We start from the raw sequence: 27,638 nt of genomic DNA on the forward strand, positions 1-27,638 counted from the left end.
AATACTTATGGGTCTGTAGTTTTCCAGACTGGACTCCTACAAATCAGTCTGGGAGTAGAATGCGGAACGTAAGAGCCACTTACTGTCTGTCTAGTAACAGAACACAAATAATAAAGAAGCGCTTCCCATTTCATTTAAACTCCTTGTATTAATTTTAAGGGTGACCGGACCGAAGTAACAAGCCACGGCGGCCCGTCCTCCCTCAAGCGTAACCCGCGTAGTAAACCTATCGGCTGTGCGGTGTGGCACGCTCAGAATGCCACTGTCACTTTCTATCTAAATTGAATCTGCACCCGGAGCTGGGAGGTTTGCCGCAATTATTTTGGAACTGCAATTAATGGGCTGCATATCATTGCGATAACGATCAGGCGTAATTGCGCGATCAAGATGCGTGAAGACACGCGTGAACGATACCGAGGCCTCCCTAGCCACCAACCGCGGAACCTACAGATAATGGTTCAGTATTCTAAATTAAACAATCACGAAATTTGTTTATGACGATGGAAGGATTGTGAGACATTCGCCATCGTCAGTCGTCGATAAAATTAAATATTCGTGATGTCGATTCCTTGTATCACTAAATAATGGCAAATACCCGAAAACTCACATTATCTGCAGGATACACTAGTAATCTTTACTCATTTACTTAATGATTTGATATATTCGCTTGTTATATGGATTGTATATTTCACACGTCAATTTTGTAAATAATGATAACATTAAGTAATATACAATGTAAGAATTTGAAAAGACAAATTTACATTATGGCATACGTACATAATGAGAAACCTATGTTTGGTATTATCCTGTCAAAGATTCACTTTTTCAGTAATGTTCATTTTGTATAAAAAATTACTTTTAAACTATTTTTAAGGGAAACAGACTCTGAAAGTTTGACGCACACACGAATGTGTTGTAATGCGAGATACCCTTGACAATAAGACCTCCTGGGCGTCAGGAGTATACTGTACTACCGTGCTGAAAGTTTGACGCACACACGAATGTGTTGTAATGCGAGATACCCTTGACAATAAGACCTCCTGGGCGTCCGGAGTATACTGTACTACCGTGCTGAAAGTTTGACGCACACACGAATGTGTTGTAATGCGAGATACCCTTGACAATAAGACCTCCTGGGCGTCAGGAGTATACTGTACTACCGTGCTGAAAGTTTGACGCACACACGAATGTGTTGTAATGCGAGATACCCTTGACAATAAGACCTCCTGGGCGTCAGGAGTATACTGTACTACCGTGCTGAAAGTTTGACGCACACACGAATGTGTTGTAATGCGAGATACCCTTGACAATAAGACCTCCTGGGCGTCCGGAGTATATACTGTACTACCGTGCTGAAAGTTTGACGCACACACGAATGTGTTGTAATGCGAGATACCCTTGACAATAAGACCTCCTGGGCGTCCGGAGTATACTGTACTACCGTGCTGAAAGTTTGACGCACACACGAATGTGTTGTAATGCGAGATACCCTTGACAATAAGACCTCCTGGGCGTCAGGAGTATACTGTACTACCGTGCTGAAAGTTTGACGCACACAAGAATGTGTTGTAATGCGAGATACCCTTGACAATAAGACCTCCTGGGCGTCAGGAGTATACTGTACTACCGTGCTGAAAGTTTGACGCACACACGAATGTGTTGTAATGCGAGATACCCTTGACAATAAGACCTCATGGGCGTCCGGAGTATACTGTACTACCGTGCTGAAAGTTTGACGCACACACGAATGTGTTGTAATGCGAGATACCCTTGACAATAAGACCTCCTGGGCGTCAGGAGTATACTGTACTACCGTGCTGAAAGTTTGACGCACACAAGAATGTGTTGTAATGCGAGATACCCTTGACAATAAGACCTCCTGGGCGTCAGGAGTATACTGTACTACCGTGCTGAAAGTTTGACGCACACACGAATGTGTTGTAATGCGAGATACCCTTGACAATAAGACCTCCTGGGCGTCCGGAGTATACTGTACTACCGTGCTGAAAGTTTGACGCACACACGAATGTGTTGTAATGCGAGATACCCTTGACAATAAGACCTCCTGGGCGTCAGGAGTATACTGTACTACCGTGCTGAAAGTTTGACGCACACAAGAATGTGTTGTAATGCGAGATACCCTTGACAATAAGACCTCCTGGGCGTCAGGAGTATACTGTACTACCGTGCTGAAAGTTTGACGCACACACGAATGTGTTGTAATGCGAGATACCCTTGACAATAAGACCTCCTGGGCGTCAGGAGTATACTGTACTACCGTGCTGAAAGTTTGACGCACACACGAATGTGTTGTAATGCGAGATACCCTTGACAATAAGACCTCCTGGGCGTCAGGAGTATACTGTACTACCGTGCTGAAAGTTTGACGCACACAAGAATGTGTTGTAATGCGAGATACCCTTGACAATAAGACGTATACTGTACTACCGTGCTGAAGTTTGACGCACCGAATGTGTTGTAATGCGAGTGACAATGACCTCCTGGGCAGGAGTATACTGTACTACCGTGCTGAAAGTTTGACGCACACAAGAATGTGTTGTAATGCGAGATACCTTGACAATAAGACCTCCTGGGCGTCAGGAGTATACTGTACTACCGTGCTGAAAGTTTGACGCACACACGAATGTGTTGTAATGCGAGATACCCTTGACAATAAGACCTCCTGGGCGTCAGGAGTATACTGTACTACCGTGCCTAGTGGGAAATCTGCGGAATCTACACTGATCATTCATGTCAATATACACTAAACACACATAATAACCTAAAAACAGATGCAGAAGAAAAATCTTAATGCAGACATACCGGAAATATGACGACTCCAAATATGACGGAGCAAAATTAATCCCAAAAACCAGCACCGTAGACCGTTCATTGACTCCAGTATTTAGGAAATATAAGGGGAGTCCTTAATATTTTAAATCTTAAATGTTTACAAATTAGAGTTTTGATAGTTGAAGAAAATAACAATATAAGGACACGCATAATTAGATAACACGTCGCATTTTACGAGTAGTACTGTTTTAGCAGAGTTTCATGAATTAGACTAAGCTATCGTTTATCAGTTGACCACACATCCTAAGCACATTACCCTGAATAATTTACCGCATGATCGACTAATTTAAGTAAGTTTTAATTTACTGGTTTATCAGAGACATAATTAAAGTCGGCTTATTGAATATATCTAATTGAGAATGACCTTTAATTTGAACGCTCTGCAGACGCTAGAGTTGCAGATTACACGTGCAGGTGCACAGACAATTATTCGTGCCACATCATATTTGCATCAAATAGCATAATGCGCGCCAGGAGCGCATAAATACCGTGCAATGCGCAGGAAAGCGCGTCTGCCTGCTTGCGCCTAATTACAATTAACGACCTGAAAACGGAATATAATTCTGGGCAATTTGCCTACGACGCGTGGCTTACACTCGATACACAATATCTGAATTGATAGAACAGCGTTAAAATGGCAAAACTGCGATAGAACATTAGACTCGTTGTCAGTGGTATGTCCATGTTGTACATCTGGTGTGCACTACGTAAGATAGGCATGTATAGTAAACTGAGATTATTTCTTAATGGTTAGTTATATTATTTATGGTTGCATTAATTAATACATAATAGCCTATGTAGAATACTAAAATACTTCTCTGATATGGACCTTGAGTTATAATTAATTTAAATAGGTTTACGGCAATTTATATTTAATTTATCGTCTTTTTAATAGAGTGAATTATGGTGTAATATTTTGTATTCATGAATAATCTGAAAGGATAACGGAATTAAAGCAACCTGCCAACGTTATATTTTATAACGGAACCATATTGATTGGAGAACTGACAATTTCTCTCTTCATCATCATAAGGAGAACGCTAAAACCATAACGTTAAATATACGAAAATGAAAATAAATTTAAAAAAATATTTTGAGGGAAATAAATATGTTGAAGTACACGCAAAAATTAAACTTAACAATGGAAAGGTTGTACATAAAAACATACACGTATCACCGAATACTATGACATAGGTAAAGGTTAGAAAACATTCATTACAGTATGAAAATTCGGTTCAATTATTTTTAAATTAGTGCATGGCACCAAAGACTCTAAAGGCTCAATTAAACGTGTTTTGCATATAATACCCTTTTCTAGAGCGTCAAAAAGTACACTTCTTATGAAGACAGTCACTGATATTTTACTATGGTTTTATACTAAATTTTGATTTATGAAAAATCGACAAATCCCTTTACATATCTGTACATGGAGACCATACATCAAAGTACTAGGTATTAACGTACAATTTAATTCGAGAGCGTAAAACTTATTATCGCAACCAAAAATCCGGGCTTAAAATGAACGTAAAGAGTCTCGATCGTCTGTCAGCAAGTGTATATCACTGTCGCTACAACTGCGCGCGTTAAATCTACTATTAATGTGTATTAATTACTTGTAATTTTTTGGACTGAGTTTCACAAAAAATCAGTTCCAGTTACATACGACTGCAGTTGTTTCTTATCGTTAAATTGTTCACCATCCAAGAATGAACAAGTGAGAGAGCTTTTAGAATGTTCCGTAAGTGTCAGGAAGTGAATAATGTACATCACGCCCCAAAGTACATAACATAGCACTCTCAACAAAGGTAGATCAGTTACAGAAATACAGAATTTTCAAGATCGGAATGATTTATTGAAGAGGGAAATACTCAAGAGGTATCACATTCCTGCTGCGGAGTAACGTGCTACGCGCCGTGTCACGTGACGCCACTCCGCGCGTAATCGGCACGTCCATAATGTCCTAATAAACAGTGTGAAGAATGGACTGTTAATGGTCAGTGTGAACAAAGGTTAGGGAATTGGAGCTTAATTGTCGGCGAGAGAGATGGAGTACGGGTTGGGAGAGAGGGAGGGGAGGAGGGGGGTCACGCATGCGCGCATTATGGCTCAGGCTCAGTCTTCTTGTTTCATTCTTCAACATCATAACATGGGCGTCCAGCGCTGCCCGCTCAGCTGGTCGCTACTATTCCAACTGAAAACATTTGTATGGATAACTGTTTGTGTGTTGGTCCATTGGTGATGAGTTTGAAGTTTTAAAGTAGCTGAATTATAATAGTGAGTACTTTACACACAAGTTATTGTGCTCGAATCCCATGTAATGGAAAATACAAATTTATATTTACAATTCAATATTGGCGAGTTCTATACAAATTCCTTAACTGACCAAATTTTCCGTTATACACTGCAATGCACACTTTTAATTAAAATATCATACCCCTTGCTTGAACACAAGAGAAATAAGCAAGGAAAAGACTGTTTTTGTGTTTATAGAATACACCCTGAGTTTGCTTTCCTAAGGGTTTCTGTTTAGTCTCTGTTTCCAAACCCAAACTACGCAAAGCGGAAATATTTTAGAACGCACTTGAGAAAGGTCTGTTGTAACATTATATCCTCAACATACTGGTAGAATACATGAACTCAACTTTGAAATCACACATATGTATGTATAAGTTCAAAGCGTTTTTGGATAATTTGATTCAAAACAGAATGAAAGACGACCTGATGGAGTGGATTCGGTAGACTTGGCGGGGTTTGTTACATGTTTATTTTACTCATTTGCCAACAATTTTAATGTTTCTGCATTCGTCTTATCATTGTATCTCGTCTGGTCGACCACAACACCAACTTGTTCAACGCGTACTGAACCAACTAAGTTAATTTCCAAAATTACTATATCACAGAAAATAGGATATATTGAAACTGGTATCGCGCAATTATTGAATGTTATGACTAGTGCAACAAAATCGTCAAAATACTGTGTTTTGTGTTTGTCTCCCAAGAGGCGCGGCGTGACGCGATGTAGGAGGCAGTGCAGACCTAATGACCGTGATCAATATACGACACCATATCACCACACGTCACACACTCGCATAAGCCTTCTCGTGACAGTAGGCACCGCCTCCAGCGTCTCCGCCAATCACAGAGCTCCTCGCCTAGTCTCCACAGTCGCATCACTTCTATCCGCATGCATCACTTCCGGTCGACTTATATATAAAATATGGAGGTTAAAACCTTAGTTATCTTTTTCTCGATTGGATATATCATTTTCCAAGAGCCAAAACATTCTTTTGTATGCTAAAATGCCAAGGAGTGATTAATTATTATTGATATATATATATATATATATATATATATATATATATATATATATATATATAAAATATAAACTATATTTTTTCACGTTTGTGCACTAAGTATATACACGGAGATACATGAGGTATGCTGCAATATATGGAAGGTGCCCTTTCGAGGTGAGAACGTTGTTCGTTATTTTAAACATTAATACTCGAAATTCGACTTTGTTAAAAGACAAAACTGTTTGCTTTCCAAAAGAGAGGTTTGATCCAGATTTCGGACTATATTAAATTGTGAACCATCTACGAACCATAACTATGTAAATGTTGAACCTAGTTTGGGATCATTTATGTTAGTTGTAAGTGGAATGCTTTGAAATATTGGAACAGAGCAAACTAATTCGTTATGTCATAATTCAATCTATCAACAGTTACCCCGACCAGTGTAGTTATGGATCAAAATACAAATAAATCGCAGTGCCTAAGGCACGAGATTACAAATAAGGTAACATAACTAATCACGCCTGCACAATAAAAGACAGGTAAGTCACCACGATCATTTTAGTTCAATCAGTTTACAAAAACTTAAGTCAACAAAACACACAACACAGCCACTTCAACGTGCAATGTCCTGTTGCACGATTTAATTTATCGTGCTTGTGTTCAAATGTTCACGCTACTTAACCACCAGGTTCCAAAAATGTAGTGTTCTCTATTTTGTATCACTTTAGTATGGAAAAAATCTATTTATAAAAATCCTTTTACATTTGCCAAATTTTCAGAATAGACTGGAATGGCTTTGACTATATTCTTGTACGCTGTAGTGTTGCAGCGCGTGGTACGTCTTGAGTATCGGAATATTAATAGTCTATAAATAGAACACTTTAGTGGAAAAAACTATAAAAATCCTTTTACATTTGCCAAATTTTCAGAATAGACTGGAATGGCTTTGACTATATTCTTGTACGCTGTAGTGTTGCAGCGCGTGGTACGTCTTGAGTATCGGAATATTAATAGTCTATAAATAGAACACTTTAGTAACTTATCCTTTTACATTTTCCAAATTTTCAGAATAGACTGGAATGGGTTTGACTATATTCTTGTACGCTGTAGTGTTGCAGCGCGTGGTACGTCTTGAGTATCGGAATATTAATAGTCTATAAATAGAACACTTTAGTAACTTATCCTTTTACATTTGCCAAATTTTCAGAATAGACTGGAATGGCTTTGACTATATCTTGTACGCTGTAGTGTTGCAGCGCGTGGTACGTCTTGAGTATCGGAATATTAATAGTCTATAAATAGAACACTTTAGTAACTTATCCTTTTACATTTTCCAAATTTTCAGAATAGACTGGAATGGGTTTGACTATATTCTTGTACGCTGTAGTGTTGCAGCGCGTGGTACGTCTTGAGTATCGGAATATTAATAGTCTATAAATAGAACACTTTAGTAACTTATCCTTTTACATTTGCCAAATTTTCAGAATAGACTGGAATGGCTTTGACTATATTCTTGTACGCTGTAGTGTTGCAGCGCGTGGTACGTCTTGAGTATCGGAATATTAATAGTCTATAAATAGAACACTTTAGTAATTTTTTAGTAAAAAGACTTTGCATTGTAGCCTGCTATTGACAAAAGTATACTGATATTGAGTGGACTGACTGCAAGTCCAACATTGTAAGCTGAAGTAATACTAAAGAGAGCTGGTGCCCTCTGTCCTAGACTGTATGAAAAGTAGAGAGCTGTGGCTCTCCATCCTAGCGAGTTAAAAACTGGACTGATTCGAGGAGAGACGCTCTGAGCCCTTGTCCTGAGGTGAAAGTATTGCCCTTTCAGGCCGAGCCTTTCATACCCTGAAAGCGACCCTACCGTACACTCGGGGGTAACATCCTTTGCTTCATTCTAGTATGAGACTGAAAGCTCTGTCGCTTCCCATTCTCTGAAAAGTAGCAATTGCCACTTCTAGGCGACCTTCTCATAAGTACTATAGAAGTTACCCATAATATTCAAGACTGCACCAATTCTCCTCTCTAACAATAATGTCTACATGAGCTTACACTAAGATAATAAGCTAATTACAATATATTTATTTGCAACAAATAACTATGATTAATAAACAAATACAATGAAAATTACCAAGGAAGGGCCGTAACAATGTGAGTGTATATTTTATGTTTACAGATAATTTGAAAAGTATTTATCATTAGGTTTTCAAGAACTGAGTAGAAGCTCACCTTCTCTCCTCATTCCCATCTTGAGACACTTTTTCAGCCGACAGAACTGACACTGGTTACGGTGGTGCTGGTCGATGGGACAGTTGCGACTGCCACGACACGAGTACGTCAGGTTCCGCCTCACGCTGCGCTTGAAGAAGCTCTTGCACCCTGGAACAAGAGAGGGCTGTAGGAACTGACTGGTCAGGAAAACCAGTGGGATACAGCGAACATCTTGCCTTTTTGGGGTTCCGAACCACCGACGGTGGAGCTGTGTTTAGGGCAAACCGTTTACAAATAAAAGATCGATCAGCGGTCACCCATCCAAGAAGAGACCACGCTCGACGTTGCTTGACTTTGTTGTACGCCTTCACACAATACGAGCGTCCTTGAATCTGCGTGTTTGTGACAAATCTCTAGAGAGAAGCCTCTATTCACAACACATTACTGAAACTGTTCAAGAGTTATATTTTTTGGGTACGTTTTTACATTGGCCTATACAGTATCATATAAAAATTAATAGTGTGGGATTTTTGTTATGTACTCATATATTTTACTTTATTAAGTAGCTGTAACAAATCTATATGCAGGGTGTAATAACGTCTTGGAGACTTTAACGCCAATTTGATGGCAGTAATGATTACTCTCTACTAGAAGTCTTATATTCGTAAGAAAAACGTAATGACCTAAACAGTTGTTACATTGTACTGTAAAATCAGTGAAAACCTTCACAGTTAACGTTGAGTGGGGTGTTGGGCTCTCGACTGTGGACCTCCCGGCTGTAGAAAGTGTCCCCGGACAGCTGATGTGGCTGTTGCCTTGTTCGGTGTCAAATTGCCGATGCATATTGCTTTTATATACAAATGTCGCTGTAATTGATGATTCGATAATGTCCTTTTGGTTGTCTGCCAACATCACTTTCTTACTTGGCAACTCCTTATACTCTCTTGCCTATTTAGCTACTAGCATACCTTTTCCTTCTTACACCCGCAATGTCTGAAACCCGGCAAGACCCGTTGTCGCACATCTTCCACGCGGTTGCATGACTCCAGTCAGGGATTTAAACTAAGCTCAGAATCATGAAATTTTAATGGTACACAGTTTAAATGTTGGAGCGAAGAAATGACAATTTCAAGAGCGACCTACTACGAAAATATTGTAATTGTGATTAGTAGTTTCAAGGTCAAATCAAATCAAATCAAATCGTCAAATCAAATCGTTTAATTGCAGTTGACAATATACATTGCATAGCAAACGTCAATTTTCATGTCTAAATTTTTCCATTCATCCCACAACAAGGCCACATTTAAACTTACAACATTCAAACATTCACTCCCCATTCATTCCATGCCAATTACGCCCACTTTCGGCGCTGGAGTCAGTTTCCTCATCGCGTGGTCTCCCAGTTGAATGCCAGAAACTCATCAACACTGTAGAAAGCGTTTGTAGAAAGGTAACACTGTAGAAAGGTAACATAAGTGCAAGAGATTGAATCTCTTTCGGTTCCTAGAGCAACACACATCTAAATGTACCGATGGGTAGTTGCGCATTAGTCCCCCCCTCCTCTACACCCCGCGACCAACACTAAAATTTGTGCTACTAGTAAGAACAATTATTGTTCCGTCTCAACTTCGGGAACAGACGATGTTCCGGAGCGATATGGCTACATCAGCTCAAATGTCATCAGGCTATTTTAGTGAAGGCTGATCTAGTTTTTTTACGATAACTTTTTCGTTTTATGACCAAACAACGCCAGAGAAGCAAAGAAATAACCTTCTCAAAATTCTCACGATTTAACTGATTTTCGTAATTTCAAGGTGTCACAACTATAGGCCAGTTGATGCAATCTTCAGCAATGTTACCTTTTTTAACTCAACATTGACCGAAGACTTAGTCTTCTCAGTTTGGTGGAACCCATACCTATAAGGGAGTGCAAATAATTGTATTTTGAATTCAGTGGGCCGTAGTTTATTAGATTTCACCGTTTCTTCTAATCCCTAATTTGAAGTCTGAAAAACTGAAGATGCATTAACAGTAGCATTGAAGAGAATCGCACCCGCCCTGAGTAGGCGAGGAAGGTGAGCGGCGCGGCGTCTCTAGGTGAAACTGACAATGTCTGGATCTCCAGCAGAACTGTATCAGTACGGTCTCCGTCTGCACGTTCCCGCACGTCCGTCGGCGATTTGCAGTAAGTGCCGCACGCGGACATTAGAGACCGCCAAACGGTGACGGGACGTGCGCTAGCCGCGGCCGCGCGCGCGCGCGCGCGCACACACACACACACACACACACACACACACACACACACACACACACACACACTACGCGGTGCTGGGGACCTGCACGGTCTCGGTGGTTTCCAACGACATGCATTGGAAACATTTAGAGAACAGACACAAGACTGGCGAGAACAGGGTTTTTGAAAGTTTTTTCAAATCTGACTCAGCCTCGGAGGGTCCATTTGAAGAAAACATTTACCGTTGAAAAATTGCAAATGGGTTAATGTTTTTATTCTTGGAAGACATCCTCCCCACACTGTTGTTAACACTACTCTGTGTTGTTACATTGGGTTTCAAGACACTCCTTGAGATCGTATTCCTTCCGCACTTATAGAACAAGGCACATTGTAATTGTATATTATTATTTGAACTAGTTAAACTGGCTAGAATGTAGGGGACAATGTCCTGTTTGAAAGTTGAAAGGAATGAAGCGTGCAACAACGTTGCGACGGGTTTACGAAGCACTGTGAACACGAACTTTTACATAGTGGGTCGTAACTTGGCCAGAGTGGTCGGGGGTCCGTGAAGGACGCGGCAGCGCCGGAGAAAGGTCCGAGGAACAGAAGAGAGGAGACAGGATGCGGAAGTGAAAGATGAGATGCAGAGTCAGTGAAGCAGTTCAGGGACCTTGCCGTTAGCGAGAACCTCGGCAACAAATCAATAATAGAACCGCTTCAGCAGCTCGTGGTCGGCTGATTGGCATCGAGTAATGAGCGGGAGAGAGAGGGAGATAACATCTCCACGGGAGCGAGAGAGACGGAGAGCGAGTGCCGAGCGTGACCGACGGCGGACATCCACGAGGCAGTAAAACTGGAGAAATGCAGCGCAACACTACAGTAACAGTTCTATATGCGTGTTACAAACACAACAGTAATAAAACACTACCACCTTTGTAATAACAAATTCCGTTAAATCAATAATACAGTGTTTACTTTAATTTCTTATATGAGTAATCAGCTATGATAATTTAAAATGATTCATGGATTCCTGGATTGATGACTAATACGGGAACAACGTACCCGAAAATTATTCGATGCACCTACCTCATCGAACATTGTTGATGTATTTAAACGAAAGTTTATTGTAAAAATCAAGTCAAAGGTTTCACACCTTTATTGGTTTCAGTCCAGTATTACAATTTTAATTTGTAGATTTGTCAAGTACAACCCAAACCCGACTAGAGAAATGGGAGAATGATAACACCGACTTTATTTCAAACGATACCAATTACTAAAAATAAAAGATTTTAAAAATAAGTTGTAATATACATTTTTTACTTAAAATTGTATATTAAGTTTTTAACATTGAGATAAACATTTTAAAGCAAGAAATATCATACACGAGTTTTTATAACACCAACAAGACAATAATTCACCGTAAGTTTAAAAAAAAACACCGCCGACAAAACACACCGAACAATATCCCTTTTGCATATGGAAATATTTTTCGAAATAACGAAGTGATTTTTAAAGTTTGTTAGACCAGATTAGTCGCTTGGGGAGGCAGCGGGCGTGGGCGCTGAACTCGAAACTGAAGCCAAACATTCGCCAGCGTTTGTTTTACTACCGGTATTTAGGTGGTGCAGTCGGATTTGTTACATTATTTATTTTGTTTTTAATTTCAGAATTACAGCTTATTGAGATAACTTCCCTACCTACAGAAACAATAGTAAATGTGTATCACTCAATCAAAGAGAAATTACAGGCTTTATGAATCGACATTTTTAACAAGGCCCAAACATGGCCTTTAAACACAATTAATACTTGTGTTTGTTACACACTATTTTTGAAATACAGCTTCAAGTAATAAGATATTCTAGTATAATTTTAAAGGCTTACTTTTCCTAAAAAAATATATTTAACAAAGTCACTCCCTCTAGTTATCTTTTGTAATAGCTAAAAAATCACATCCATGTCATCAGCAATTTTTAATTGAGACTAATCATAGGGTATGCCTAGATACTTCATAAATGCCTTAAAGGGGATTCCTCGCGGAATGGATCAATGCGGTCTTGTTTCCCAGTTTTAAAGATCTTTCCTGTTCTATTAATGTAATGTGACGGTAAACAAGTTTAATCACGTAACCGAATGCCGATCACTTTAAAACTACACCACGACACTGCAGAAGTCTTTGTGAACGGCCGGGTGTGATCTAGGCACGGGTTCCACGAGTTGCGCCTCTCAGCTGTTTACAGGCCTAACTAATAAAGCAAGAAATTATTAATTTGGCTGCATTTAACCAAAATTGATTACTTTACCACCTTGCGGAATGCACTGGATCCTAATCGGCGGAGCCCGGTGGTGTAGTAGCTAGACCATTTGGCACAAATTGTTTCACGATTTGGCGATATACAAATACTACACACAAATTTAATGCAAGCGCACAAATAAGCCTCACAAACGTTGCAGTCGTAAATTATTGCTAAACAGTGAAATATTTGCGCATGTCAAAAGTGGAAGCATGATAATCAAAAGAAAATGGTGATATCTTTTTATTTGCTTCAACACTCTGGAAAGTCACTTTGCTTATCTATTATTTAATTATTTGATATTTTACGCAAATTAAAATGTATACTTTTACAGGATTTAGGTAAAATTAAATAATAAAATTTGTATCTAGTTCAAGGGCTGCTAAGTGTATATTGGAAATTATACAAAGATACAAGTCTAGATAAATAGTTTTTGGCTTATCAATAAACACAGCAACCGGCAGTGCCAAGTGTTGGCCGGACAAATCGTCAGTTATTATTGTGGGAGTAACCACAGTTATTGGGGAAGAGCTGTGGTAAACACAGGGTTCCAATGATTGTACAATCGCTGCATGTTACTCGCTCAGGAGTACGACTGACTTGACGTCTTTGCATGACTCATGTTCTGAAGAAAATTTTATATATATATATATCTTAGCTGTAATTGTTTGCACTGTATCATCGGTGTCGGTGGAAGCCGTCACATTAAAATTCTCTCGGCCCGATTCTGTCCAACTGACCAGAAAACGCTTTTCCCCGAGCCCCGTGTTCGACAGTCGCGGTTATCTCACCCTTGCCGGTGACCCGACCGTAGACGGCCAGTTCGGTTTAGGCATTCCCCATAAAAACGAGCGGCGAAGCGGTGTCATAAACCCGGCGAGAAGTGGGCCCCTATCTGAACGCGGAGAAATTCCAATTTATTACCGATAACTTTCCACGGGCGGGCGCAGAACCGAAAACCGTTCCGAAACAGGTCCCGGCGATTGATTCTAAAGGTCACCCGGGCCGAAAGGGCAGATCCGGTTTCGCTAGCGAGTCAATTACTACACGAGTAATTAAAACAACGGAACTACCGCGGTGCAGGCCGATTAAATTTAATTAATTCCCCATACCGGTCAGACGGTGGTGATCGGCCATTATCCCCGCGGTCAATCGTAATAAGATCGAGTTTACCGAGCGCCCATTAGTGCTCGCTCGTCGCTTCGATTGTCTGCCCAAAGTTGTCACGCTCGTTCCAGTTTTTACTGTCGCTTTGCTCGTTTTTTAAACGTCCCACTCGCGGCTTCGTTAGCACGCGAGGCGAGCCTAGGAGAACTCTTCCGCATACCGCTCGCTCGTACCGCCGCTCGACACGGTACCGCACGGTACACTGCACGCAATTATCGTGTGGCGTACCTCAAGGATCGATCTTGTGCCTAGTCCCCTTTCTGCGCTTTTCATTAGCACTTTTTTCCTTCAGCTATGTCTTTTTATACGTATTGTTTGTATTGTGCTACAAGCACGCAACTATGTTGAATGTTCGTATATGGCTAAAATAAACAATTACGTAGATAAAATTAAAGTGGAATTTTTCATTTTTCAAGACCTCTTTCTCACTCAGTGTTGACTACGGTGAACTCAACTATGTACATCGGCTTTCCTTAAATCCTCGTGCAGAGTAAAGGTTTAATAACAAACGCATGTAGGGCAAGGACTCTTGTACATGGGATTTTATGTTTTATACAGCATTTGATAAGGATATTAGAAAATTAATATTGCACTCAGCATTCGGCTATTTCATAGTAAAGTAGTGTTTATCATGTAAGAGCCACTGAATATTTCTGTAATATTTGAAATTTATCTAAATATATAGTAAATGAGTAGAATGGAGAGTGGAAGTGGTGTACGAACCTATAAATAAGCGACCCTTGATTACACCGTTATTAAGTGCTCTCAGATCGTAGGTCGCAGGAGCAGGAAGCGGCCGAGGTGACGGTGACACTCTGACAGCGTTGTCACTCCAGAGCGCATTGTTTACAGTCCGGCCCTTAAAGGGTTTAGGAGCGCCGTATCAGCACAGTCTGTGTTTATGAAGGGTTTTGTGTCCTTTTGTTGGGCACGCGCCACCCTTTGTCTCAAGGGCCTATAACCCAATAATGGGCCACGGCGTGCTCCAGGGCAGCTCCCGGCTCGCATTGTCTCCTTTTATTGGCCTCACAGGTGTTAATTTATGCGAGCAGAAGTAATCCCTAGGCGGGGACCGGGCGGCGGCCGTGATACTGTCTGTGAGTAGCCCAGTCAGTGAGATATCTGATCGAGAGACAACTGTGCTCTTTGGCACGCCAGAAACAATAAAAGGCTGCGGAGCGCAGTATGTAGATGTTTAGCCTACTCAAAAAAGGCTAATTCAATCCAAGGAAATTCCAGTCATTGTCACACATTTATTCCCCAATTCTTTGTTTTGTTTTCTTGATATTATATTTCCAAAAATAATTGATCATTGTTTTCTTTACCAACCAAATAAACAATTATTGTACTTATAACGTACTCCTTTAACTGATATATTTTCTTGTAAAAGCCACAGAATAAATCAATCGAAGAATTGTTTTTGTCTTAGTCTCTAATAACTCTTCGATTTTTTATCGTAACATCCAATTAATAGGGAACCACTAATCTTCTTCGTTGCCTCTGACACGGTATCTGGAGTTATTCTCTTGAATCCAGAGAAGACAAATCACCACTTGCAATAATTTGATAGAATCTCCAGATCTGTTTTGAGGAGCGGTACCTTATATATTGTGTTATTACTGATTCACCTTGACGTCTCGAACTGCCATCAATTGGAGATCTCTCCGGCAACTTTCCACCGCCACAGACGGTTCTCGCGCGGTCCACAAACAGCGCGGCTCGAGGAGGAGTTAACCACGGCGATTCCCGGCCGAGGAGCTATCTGGCCATCTTCACCAGATTCCTATAATCTTCGACAAGTTGGCATTGTTCCGTGGAGAAAGGCAATTATTGTTAATAATAGGATACGGTCCGGGGTAAGAGTGGGATCAATTAAAATGGCGGGCCGAGGAGCAGCGGCGGGAGGAGAAAGTCGATGTGGCGGACTCGAGCAGGTAGAGTCGTGGGCGGCAGGGAGCACGATCCTCGCCAATTAGCGCGTAATTGCGAGTGGACATCCCGCGAGAACTGGCAACTGCCAAGGGTGACAAGAGCAGTCTCCACCGTGGTGTTCTACACTAGAGCAACCAACTTTACCCCTCAATCTTTCTGGGGTGGAAGGCAGAACTGAAATTTTATAAATGCAGTTTCACACGCAGATCTTCTTAAAGGAAAAAGGTTAAATTGTTAAGTACTTAAATACATTTTTGGGAAGTCAAATGGAAAGGTACTGGCTGATAAAAACCGCAGTTTAGCAATGCAGGATAATCTTCAGAGGTTAAGATAACGGTTTTCTGAAAAATTACCACTTGCAAAGATATTGAATGTTATAGGTTATCAGAGGGACACTTCGAATAGTAACAGTTTAGTCACGCTGTATTAGTTAGTGGATGTATTAGACATGAATACTTGCTAGGTTGTGTATGAATGTTATTTGTTGGCTCCAGTTTCACTGCTCACTAAGATATAACAGCATATTTTATAAGGTGATCAATTCGAGTTCTAGATCGATCTCTGCGGTTAATCTCGAAGCCATTTGGCCTTTCCGTGCCCTCAATAATATGAGCCGAGTTAACAGAGCTGTTGTACATTAAGTCGAGAACGCAGGAATTCGTCTGATTTGAAACTAGTTCTATCGAGGTCAGTCTGTCACGTAAGAAGATAAATGGTGCTGATGCATGTCGACCTTGCCATTGTGTTTTCTTGCTTATTTATGCAAAACCACTCAAAGGTATCAACTGTGACTTTTTTCAAAAGCCCAACAGAACTTTTAAACACAATTAAGAAACTTGTCCACCAACTGTGTGCATTATTTGAGGACAAGATATTAATTTTTTGAAAACCCGTTTTCAATGATTCACGTTGATATGAAGGTTGCCGACTTAAGACAGATGTTTTCAAAAAGGCATATGTTACGTGCATCTATATGGATAATTTTATATCCTACGGCGATGAATAACAACTAAGCCAAAAAATACAGTATAATACGAGCAATTACAAAATACTCTTTAGTATGAGTGACACAAATCTCCACACAAGCAAAGTAGTTAACTCTGCAATAACGCCAATTCATTTGCTTAATTACTAGTTTTCTATTCATACTGTTGTGAATGTCTCTTAAGTTGTAACAATGCTAATATTTTAGTATAATGAACCAGTGGCGTAGCCAATGGGGGTTGTGGGACTTATAACTGCCCCTTCCTTGTTATCTTATAAGGGATTCCCAAAATCTCATGAAAGAGTACAAATTATTGAAAAATAATGGATTAACTCATCTTTCCCAGTTAATTAATTTGTTCCTTTGTATAGAAGAGATCTCATGTGAATGATTGTGTTACGATATTTTCTGACATTATTTACCAAAAAATATGACCCATATGAACAAAATGATAAGCGCCCCTTTAGAAAATATTAGCTTTAATAAATCTGGTAGATAACTGCAAAAATCTTTGCTCGATAATTGTTTGCTCTCTTTTCTTTTCCGATTGTAGTACAAATTTTGATGATTACTATAAAAGTTCTTTACTGTGCATTTAATAGTTAAGCACGCGAGGCTGTGGGGTCGTAAAACACTAAAGCGCAGATGATTACATGTATCTGGGACAGGATTGCTAACGATCAACGAGCCCGAGACCGGCACGAGACGATAATTAGCAGTCGTTGACATGGACGTGGGCATGCGCTGCCGATCAAAGTATAACAATTATCGCATCCTGAGTGAGAGGACGGGAAGTGGAGATTGGTGACCGGAAGCTATTGGGAGAGTTTCCCCTGGATCATTTCCTACAAGGGATGTTGAGATTATCGGCTCCACGCTCCGTCAAACAGTTCTAGGGCATATTAGATAAATATGTTTTGTAGTAGATACATCTTACAAGTAACCGCATATATATATATATATATATATATATATATATATATATATATATATATATATATATATATATTATATGTGTTATTACTGCCCAATTAAAATGTCCTAATATATTTATTTTAGTAAAACGGTAAATGGATAAAATAAAAAAGAACACACACAGTGAAACAGTGAAAAATGTAATTGGAAGAGTTAAAAAAAACATGTTTGCAAAATGCGTCAATAATGAAATTGGTCAGAAGTTATACAGGTAAGTTTGGCTCCCGTAAATAATTTCTACAGAAAATAGCAAAACAGAACAACTTTGCATATTCAAATACAGCTTCAAATAAGCCTCCAACGACACTACGGACTGACGATAACGAGTGGTAAATCTCTTCTTCTGTCACTAAAATGAAAATCAGCGGAAATGTGGCCTCGTCTGATGTATCGCCGTTGTCAAACGCGACTGGATTTAAAAAGCGGAACGACACTAACACATAATTAACAAACGTCAAATATTTCCCAAAACCCGAACCCACTTTCCCGACGACAACAAATCTCCGAGGACGGAAACACGGCGGACAACTAGTTGCCGGTTGTGATACGGCCGCGGCCGGTAATGTAAATGTAGGCGATGTGTCGTTCGGTCAGCAGGACTAGGCGGACCGGTTCCCAATGAATCACACGGCTGCATTTAGCAATGAATAATGGAAATCACGTTTACTATGTCCGCGGTGTCGCACGAGGGATCCTGACATCATTGACACCGATGGCGACCTCGCCCTGCCACCGTGACGCCTCGGACTCGGTCTCCTGGCCGACCGGTCCATATTGTCTCTACAGGCTGTTAGGCTAACTTACCATTAACTCACCTCACACGATGGTAACCAGTTCTGTACTCACAGTGTTGACATTCCCACGTCAGAACCTGGCAATCTTGCTCAAATCAATTTGACACTTGCACTTGTGAATGCTAAACACGACACAACGGTATGTTGGTGGCGGTTGAAGACTAAAAGATCTTTTTTTAGAAACCAATTTTCAAAACAATAATTTAGAAAAAGATCTTATGTACCACTAATCCAACTCTCGTCTGGAAATTGTATGTTCATTTATGTAATCGAAAACCATCAGTGTCCATGATGAAATTGTTGTGTCTTGATTGTATTGACCATTTATATCTTGGCATCTTTTTTTATTTCTATCTAATTTAAAAAAAATCGCAAGTACTGGTTTGTGTAGTATTTAACCTTTGCAAACAACTTAATTATTGTTTTCTCAATGCTTTAAGCTGTAAATAATATCGTACATTCCTTTTCATGATGTGTTCTCATCCACAATCGGGTTTCGAATCCACAACATGCATATTATCTACTTTCTTTTTCAAAACAATGATTGCGCAAAAAACTTATTATTGCTCATCACGCAACTGCATTACTCATCCAACATTTGAACTGGAGACGTCCAGACGCCGCCTGTACCGGTCAGGTGTAAAGCACCAGCGACCTGCTGACAGCTGGCCGAGGTGCCAGGGAGACGGAGCAGATTCCTGTACGCTCAGCGCCTTGCCGCGCCACGCACGCCCGGTCCTCTAATTGTCCGAGTGTGTCTAATTAAGGCCATCAGGGTCACACGGTCGAGCCCGGCCCCACCACACACCCACACCGACGATCGGCAGAGTACTGCAATTGTGGTTATCTCTCCTGCCACACTCTTCCCACTTGAGGCTTCTTCCTCAACACCTTCCGTTCAGCAGAGTACTGCCTCCCGTCACACTCTTTTCACTTGAGGCATCTTCCTCAACACCTTCCGTTCGGCAGAGTACTGCCTTGCGCCACACTTCCCACTTGAGGCTTCTTCCTCGACACCTTCCGTTCGGCAGAGTACTGCCTTGCGCCACACTTCCCACTTGAGGCTTCTTCCTCAACACCTTCCGTTCAGCAGAGTACTGCCTCCCGTCACACTCTTTTCACTTGAGGCATCTTCCTCAACACCTTCCGTTCGGCAGAGTACTGCCTTGCGCCACACTCTTCCCACTTGAGGCTTCTTCCTCGACACCTTCCGTTCGGCAGAGTACTGCCTTGCGCCACACTCTTCCCACTTGAGGCTTCTTCCTCAACACCTTCCGTTCAGCAGAGTACTGCCTTGCGCCACACTCTTCCCACTTGAGGCTTCTTCCTCGACACCTTCCGTTCGGCAGAGTACTGCCTTGCGTCACACTCTTCCCACTTGAGGCTTCTTCCTCAACACCTTCCGTTCGGCAGAGTACTGCCTTGCGCCACACTTCCCACTTGAGGCTTCTTCCTCAACACCTTCCGTTCGGCAGAGTACTGCCTCCCGTCACACTCTTCTCACTTGAGGCTTCTTCCTCAACACCTTCCGTTCGGCAGAGTACTGCCTTGCGCCACACTTCCCACTTGAGGCTTCTTGCTCAACACCTTCCGTTCGGCAGAGTACTGCCTTGCGCCACACTTCCCACTTGAGGCTTCTTCCTCAACACCTTCCGTTCAGCAGAGTACTGCCTCCCGTCACACTCTTCTCACTTGAGGCATCTTCCTCAACACCTTCCGTTCGGCAGAGTACTGCCTTGCGCCACACTTTTACTAGTTTTAACAATACTAGTTTTTTTGTTATTTGACTTTAAATATTTTCAACAGATCCCACTTTGTTAATATTAAAGAAAATAACACAATTTTAATTTTACATTTTATTCTTATCTATGTTAACATATGTGTCGAATTTAGTTTCCTTAGCTAAATAGTTATATAGATATTTATTTATGTGTAAAAAGTAAAATATGGTGGGTAGCGAGCGGTTAAGCGACACATTTCTCGTCCCATATTCACAGGATATTTTTTGCTTTAAATGATGAATACTATCCCACATATAAGTTTGTGACCCCTTTTTGTGAACACCCTCTATATACATATCAAAGTTCGTATATAGCAAGTGATTCAAGCGAGAAAACTATGATGTTAAAGTTGTTAATCGAGGACGGAATGTAAATTCGTTAGGGCACCCAACGAGCGAGCTCGTGTTTAATGGCAAACACCCTGAATTCCGAACGCACTAAGCCTACATTCCTAGTGCTGCATAATGAATCACACAACATTTCTGCCCGCCATCCAAAGGGAATGACTGAATTAAAACTGCGTGGCGTCCCCTCGTGCGGCGTACCACAAGGGAATGTTTTAGACTCCGTGCTGTTAGGATGAGTACCACTACAAGATGAGCCGATTACGGATTATCCCCCTCACTCTCCCCCACCCACCCCCGACCCACTGCGTGATTTGTGGGCACACGTGGTCCGTAATATGTGGCCTTCTTCTCTACCTGCCACAGAAACCTCCCCCACTCGAGTGACTTAACTAATTTATCGGATTCGCAGTCCACGTCAATTATATATCACTTAAGGTGCCCTAATTTTTAGCCACAAAAACCATCTGAATTGTGTAGAAGTAGTACTAATATTAGAAGTGGAACTAATATTATCAGAATACAATTAGGACTGTGTGAATTTTTGTACAATACAATACTGATCATTAGTTGAATGCAATCTGAAAGTTTCGTACCATTCCTTATGTCGCTACATGTTCTTGTATAACATATATTTAGTGATTAAGATGTAACAAAAATTTTAGTACATAATTATTTTGGAAAGGCAGTTATGTTCTCGGACTTCGTAAGCAAAATCTAAAGACCCTTTAGAGGCCACAACCAAATTTATATTGCTTCTTTCATCAGAGCTTTTGACAATAAAATCATTCACAATTACAACACAGATATTTCCATGACACTCAATACAAACATGACAAATTACACATAACCAATCAATTAGGGACAATTGAAATCGACCAATCAGGTCCATGGTCTGGGTCAGCAGGCTCTGGTGCTGGGCTGGCGGATGTTTACAGCGGAATGTTGGTCGGAACAAGTGGTCGGAATTAAACGATTTGATTGGTCCAATCGATTTCAATTCACGACGACATTACTCTGGAGACAGCAGAGCGCCGCCGTGCCGCTTACATATGAGAGGGCCGAATATCTTTATTACAGCAGACAATAACATGTATTATATTACAAGAGTAGGGGATACTAGTAGTTTGACATTCTCGCCACGGTTACATATACTCAAATGTAGGCTACATTCACTCGTCAATGTTCATTTGTTTGTTTATTTACCTCTAGTTGTAGCATTTTGAAAGACTTTGTACACGACTCTCTGATTTTAAATTATTCAGGAATTTGAAAGCTAAAGCCCCGAAAGCATTATTCCATAGAGATATGTAAGAAAATAATCCTAAATATACCGTCATCAAGAAATGAATCGTGTAGTATTCTGCGAAAGACCTCAACACACATATGCCTGAGGATAGTTTGGCACAGACAGAATGTCAACCCCTACCAAGGAATTGTGTTGCATAGACTTCTCAAAATAAGATGTCTTCTAACATTAAGGTGGCGCCACTCGGCGAGTCTGAAGAACGAAAGGAGAAATTCACAAGGTTTGTTGTGAGATTAATATTGTTGAAATATGTAATATTCTCTAAACACTAGTCTTAAACAATCTCAACCGGTGAACTATCGACAACAGAGCCGTAGCCTTAGCACCATACCAAGGAGGAAATGTTAGGGGTTCCTCCGCCAAACCCGTCACAAACTTGACTCAGCAGGCGAGTTTGGAATGTAAAATGAGGTCTCTTTTTTATTTATTTAAAATAAATGTATTTTTTGATCCGTATATCGTGTTGTTTACAATTTTATAAATTGGGATAGTTCAATTGGAACCTTAGTTGGTGATAATCTTGAGCATCTAAGTGTGGCTCATCACAACCAAATCTCGGGATTCCGGGATAGAACTGGATAAACCTCATGGTCTCGTAATGTCACCTCGAAGATGTTGGAGAGCAACTGAGATAACGCCACGCTGTGAGCCACGTCTCCGTCTGCTTCTCCGAACGTCCATTAGACTGATGATACTAACAGTGTCACACGTAGGACAGTCGGTTTCCTCGAACCGTTCCTAACGCCGAACCGTTCCGTGTGGTACCTCGGATACACGGAACTACGGTACGAGAGTCGCTGATGAGTTACAAGTCATTTAATTTATTGTGTTTTCCAAAACCTTCTTCAGTGAATCTATGATATTTAATAAACATTTTGATAGCTTTTAAGATTACAAAATACTCGGGAATATCGATCTTAAGAGATTTAACTAATTCAAAAAACAATATCAGCAATGACTGGGACGATCCATAACTGTACTTGTTCGTTCTCCGTTTTAAGCAAACACAAAAGACAGTTATATTACTAAAATTAAAATTAAGATAAGACGTTTAAAAAAGAAACATTATTACGAACGTTGTTATTATTATATATTACATGTATTCTCTTCTAGAAATGCCAAAACACTACAAAATTAACAACAAAACAATTTATACATACAGAGTTTTCCAAATTTTTTTTGTTTATCGGATTCATCGATATACTCGTATTTTGGTTTTTGGGTACGTGAAGAAGAGGATAAATTTCAATTCTTGAATGTAGTGTTCCATGTTCCACTGCTGTAACATCGACATGGCAAATGTCCGAGATCCTTAATTCTCAAATTATGCATCGTCAATAACACAGAAGACGTTTAGATAACTCCAAACAAGGTGTGAAGACCGTTAAATGTAATAAAGTTTGTCAATAAATAGATTGATAGTATTGAAGTCAAACGCGAGGATACATTCCAATTACCCATGTCGAACATTGGTTTTTGTACTTCACTTTGCTAACGAATACGTACGTACATATAATTCCAAAAAGTAAAAAAAGTCTACTTGTTCGTAGACACTGTCCTGTGAACCATAAATATTCCGAGGGGTTCCAGCACACGCGGTCCGCCCCCACACCGCGCCGGGGGCTGTTCACAGGCCTAATTGAAATGACACAGCCCACCTTGACAAGTAACAAAAACCCGGCTACTGCCCTATCAGATAACAATCTGTCTAATTGTAGCCCAGATCGGCCACAATCGCCTGCAGTTCTCGCGGTGCGGCCTGCACAGTTTTTGCCACTAACAGTTGGTTTCTGCTACTCTTTACTGCCCTGTTATTAGCCAATCCACTGCCCCCGTTCCTTATTTAGCGTTCCCACGCCTAGGTGGATCGTTTTACAGATTTATGACACCTCCTGTGTACAGTTATAGACAATGGTATCAGTTCTTACAAAATCAAAACTAACTTATAAATATTGATTCTGGCGGTAATATTGTCATATAACACCATTATTTACGTTTTTTTCTTTTAGTTTTTACAGTAATGCCGAGAGAAAACACGTCACAATTGTATAATTATGTCCAGACATTATGAACATATCAAAATCAGTGACAAAGACTACATGCAATATCAACCTTTAAACGGAAGATTTAAGGTAAATAAAAATTAACTATTGGAAAAGTGCACGTAGCCTAGTTTTGCAGTAAAGGAAGAAATTTACGAAATGTAGTGATAAAAGCTATATAAATATGACGAAGCAGAAAGAGTTCACAGTCTAAATAGATTTTAAAAGTATATGAGTACCTAATATAAACTTGTATTTGCCGTTTGTTTTACAAATGGAGAATATAAAGTTGAGCTTAAAAGAATATACAGAAATTATATAAATCGTATAAAAGCAAAATAATAAATCAGTTAAATTAAATATAAAATTACACTAATACAAGAACTAACATTGGTCTTATTTTTAAAGTAGTGTTGTAAAATGACTTAGCGGTCTGTGTATACTTTAGATACCTATTACAAAATATTACACTGCAATTTGCACTATATTTACAACGTCAAAGTGATCATACAAAAACAAATTCTAAAGTAATATAAACGAAGGAAAACATGTCCTTTTACGTCTCGTGAATACGTGGCGTAATGTCCACAATAAATAACTAATACAATTTTCCAGTATTATCTTTTATTATTTAAATCTAGTATACTAATCAGGCGTATTGTAATCGAAAGTGGGTAGAAACGAACAATGCATCAACGTATCGTACCGTAGAGAACTAATTATAGTGTAACACGAATTTGGTAATAATGACAGTGGTAACACTGATGTGGGGGTTGGCAACACTGAGCCCGTGGACAGCTGAGCGATAATGGACAGTTCCGAGCGCCGCGGGGTCTGTGTTATTACCGTGCAGTTGACAGCAATGACAATCATTATCAATCCAAATATTCCCTCTAATGACCGGCCATTCGCTGATACATCACTTGTAAATATTGCGCTGGAGTTAACTGGGCACTGGGCAACATTTGGTGTCCGAGGCGGCCAGGTATGATGTTACTGATCGTGATTACCGTGCAGTTGACAGCAATGACAATCATTATCAATCCAAATATTCCCTCTAATGACCGGCCATTCGCTGATACATCACTTGTAAATATTGCGCTGGAGTTAACTGGGCACTGGGCAACATTTGGTGTCCGAGGCGGCCAGGTATGATGTTACTGATCGTGATTACCGTGCAGTTGACAGCAATGACAATCATTATCAATCCAAATATTCCCTCTAATGACCGGCCATTCGCTGATACATCACTTGTAAATATTGCGCTGGAGTTAACTGGGCACTGGGCAACATTTGGTGTCCGAGGCGGCCAGGTATGATGTTACTGATCGTGATTACCGTGCAGTTGACAGCAATGACAATCATTATCAATCCAAATATTCCCTCTAATGACCGGCCATTCGCTGATACATCACTTGTAAATATTGCGCTGGAGTTAACTGGGCACTGGGCAACATTTGGTGTCCGAGGCGGCCAGGTATGATGTTACTGATCGTGATTACCGTGCAGTTGACAGCAATGACAATCATTATCAATCCAAATATTCCCTCTAATGATCGGCCATTCGCTGATACATCACTTGTAAATATTGCGCTGGAGTTAACTGGGCACTGGGCAACATTTGGTGTCCGAGGCGACCAGGTATGATGTTACTGATCGTGATTACCGTGCAGTTGACAGCAATGACAATCATTATCAATCCAAATATTCCCTCTAATGACCGGCCATTCGCTGATACATCACTTGTAAATATTGCGCTGGAGTTAACTGGGCACTGGGCAACATTTGGTGTCCGAGGCGGCCAGGTATGATGTTACTGATCGTGATTACCGTGCAGTTGACAGCAATGACAATCATTATCAATCCAAATATTCCCTCTAATGACCGGCCATTCGCTGATACATCACTTGTAAATATTGCGCTGGAGTTAACTGGGCACTGGGCAACATTTGGTGTCCGAGGCGGCCAGGTATGATGTTACTGATCGTGATTACGTGCAGTTGCAAATGACAGCATGCAATGACAATCATTATCAATCCAAATATTCCCTCTAATGACCGGCCATTCGCTGATACATCACTTGTAAATATTGCGCTGGAGTTAACTGGGCACTGGGCAACATTTGGTGTCCGAGGCGGCCAGGTATGATGTTACTGATCGTGATTACCGTGCAGTTGACAGCAATGACAATCATTATCAATCCAAATATTCCCTCTAATGACCGGCCATTCGCTGATACATCACTTGTAAATATTGCGCTGGAGTTAACTGGGCACTGGGCAACATTTGGTGTCCGAGGCGGCCAGGTATGATGTTACTGATCGTGATTACCGTGCAGTTGACAGCAATGACAATCATTATCAATCCAAATATTCCCTCTAATGACCGGCCATTCGCTGATACATCACTTGTAAATATTGCGCTGGAGTTAACTGGGCACTGGGCAACATTTGGTGTCCGAGGCGGCCAGGTATGATGTTACTGATCGTGATTACCGTGCAGTTGACAGCAATGACAATCATTATCAATCCAAATATTCCCTCTAATGACCGGCCATTCGCTGATACATCACTTGTAAATATTGCGCTGGAGTTAACTGGGCACTGGGCAACATTTGGTGTCCGAGGCGGCCAGGTATGATGTTACTGATCGTGATTACCGTGCAGTTGACAGCAATGACAATCATTATCAATCCAAATATTCCCTCTAATGACCGGCCATTCGCTGATACATCACTTGTAAATATTGCGCTGGAGTTAACTGGGCACTGGGCAACATTTGATGTCCGAGGCGGCCAGGTATGATGTTACCGATCGTTATTACCAGTATTTGAGGTTAGGTAGATTATAAGTTAGGTTCCCACGACTTAGGTTAAGACACATCATTGCCTCGTACTTTAGTGATTAGTTATACAAAAAATTTACCATTAAAATATAGTTTATTATTTTACATATTAGACTTTTTTAATAAACATTTTTGTTCATTAAAAATATACCAGACTATTCAGAAATTTCCAATGTGTGTAAATTTTTATTTTACACGTTTCAATGTTAAGTTTACTAACGTAATTTCTTTGCATAGTTGCATGTATATTATCGAAGAAATTTTCGTCCACTACGAAATTTTTGTGCAGTGTTTTTTTGGAATACGTTCAAAGATGATGGTTGTGCAGAAACTGCAGTACAGTTATACTAGACCCTGTCTTAGTTTTAGTATATCTTTAAGATTGACAAATGTAATTAAGTCAATAAGTAAGAGTGACTTTAGCCACTCGCATCTGTAATATTATTTGATTTCAAAATCTAATAAACAACGAAAAGTATGTACCGAATAACTTAAATGTATTTTAAATATACCCTAAATAATTTGCTATAGAGTAAAGTAACTACAGTAAAGAATCTTTAATTAAAATCAGCATT

At 40.3% G+C, this 27,638-nt stretch overlaps 1 protein-coding gene across 3 annotated transcripts in view; it reads right to left on the bottom strand.

The window, feature by feature from the left end:
- LOC124367011 (steroid receptor seven-up, isoforms B/C) overlaps positions 1 to 27,638 on the bottom strand; it is a 156,367-nt gene that overhangs the window by 113,240 nt on the left and 15,489 nt on the right. For all 3 annotated transcript variants that reach the window (XM_046823684.1, XM_046823683.1, XM_046823685.1), the window contains exon 2: positions 8,385 to 8,534. In XM_046823684.1, the coding sequence (XP_046679640.1) occupies positions 8,385 to 8,534 (150 nt within the window). The remainder of the gene's footprint in view (positions 1 to 8,384; positions 8,535 to 27,638) is intronic.

This window comes from Homalodisca vitripennis, chromosome 7 (genome assembly GCF_021130785.1).
Source record: "Homalodisca vitripennis isolate AUS2020 chromosome 7, UT_GWSS_2.1, whole genome shotgun sequence".
NCBI lineage: Eukaryota > Metazoa > Arthropoda > Insecta > Hemiptera > Cicadellidae > Homalodisca > Homalodisca vitripennis.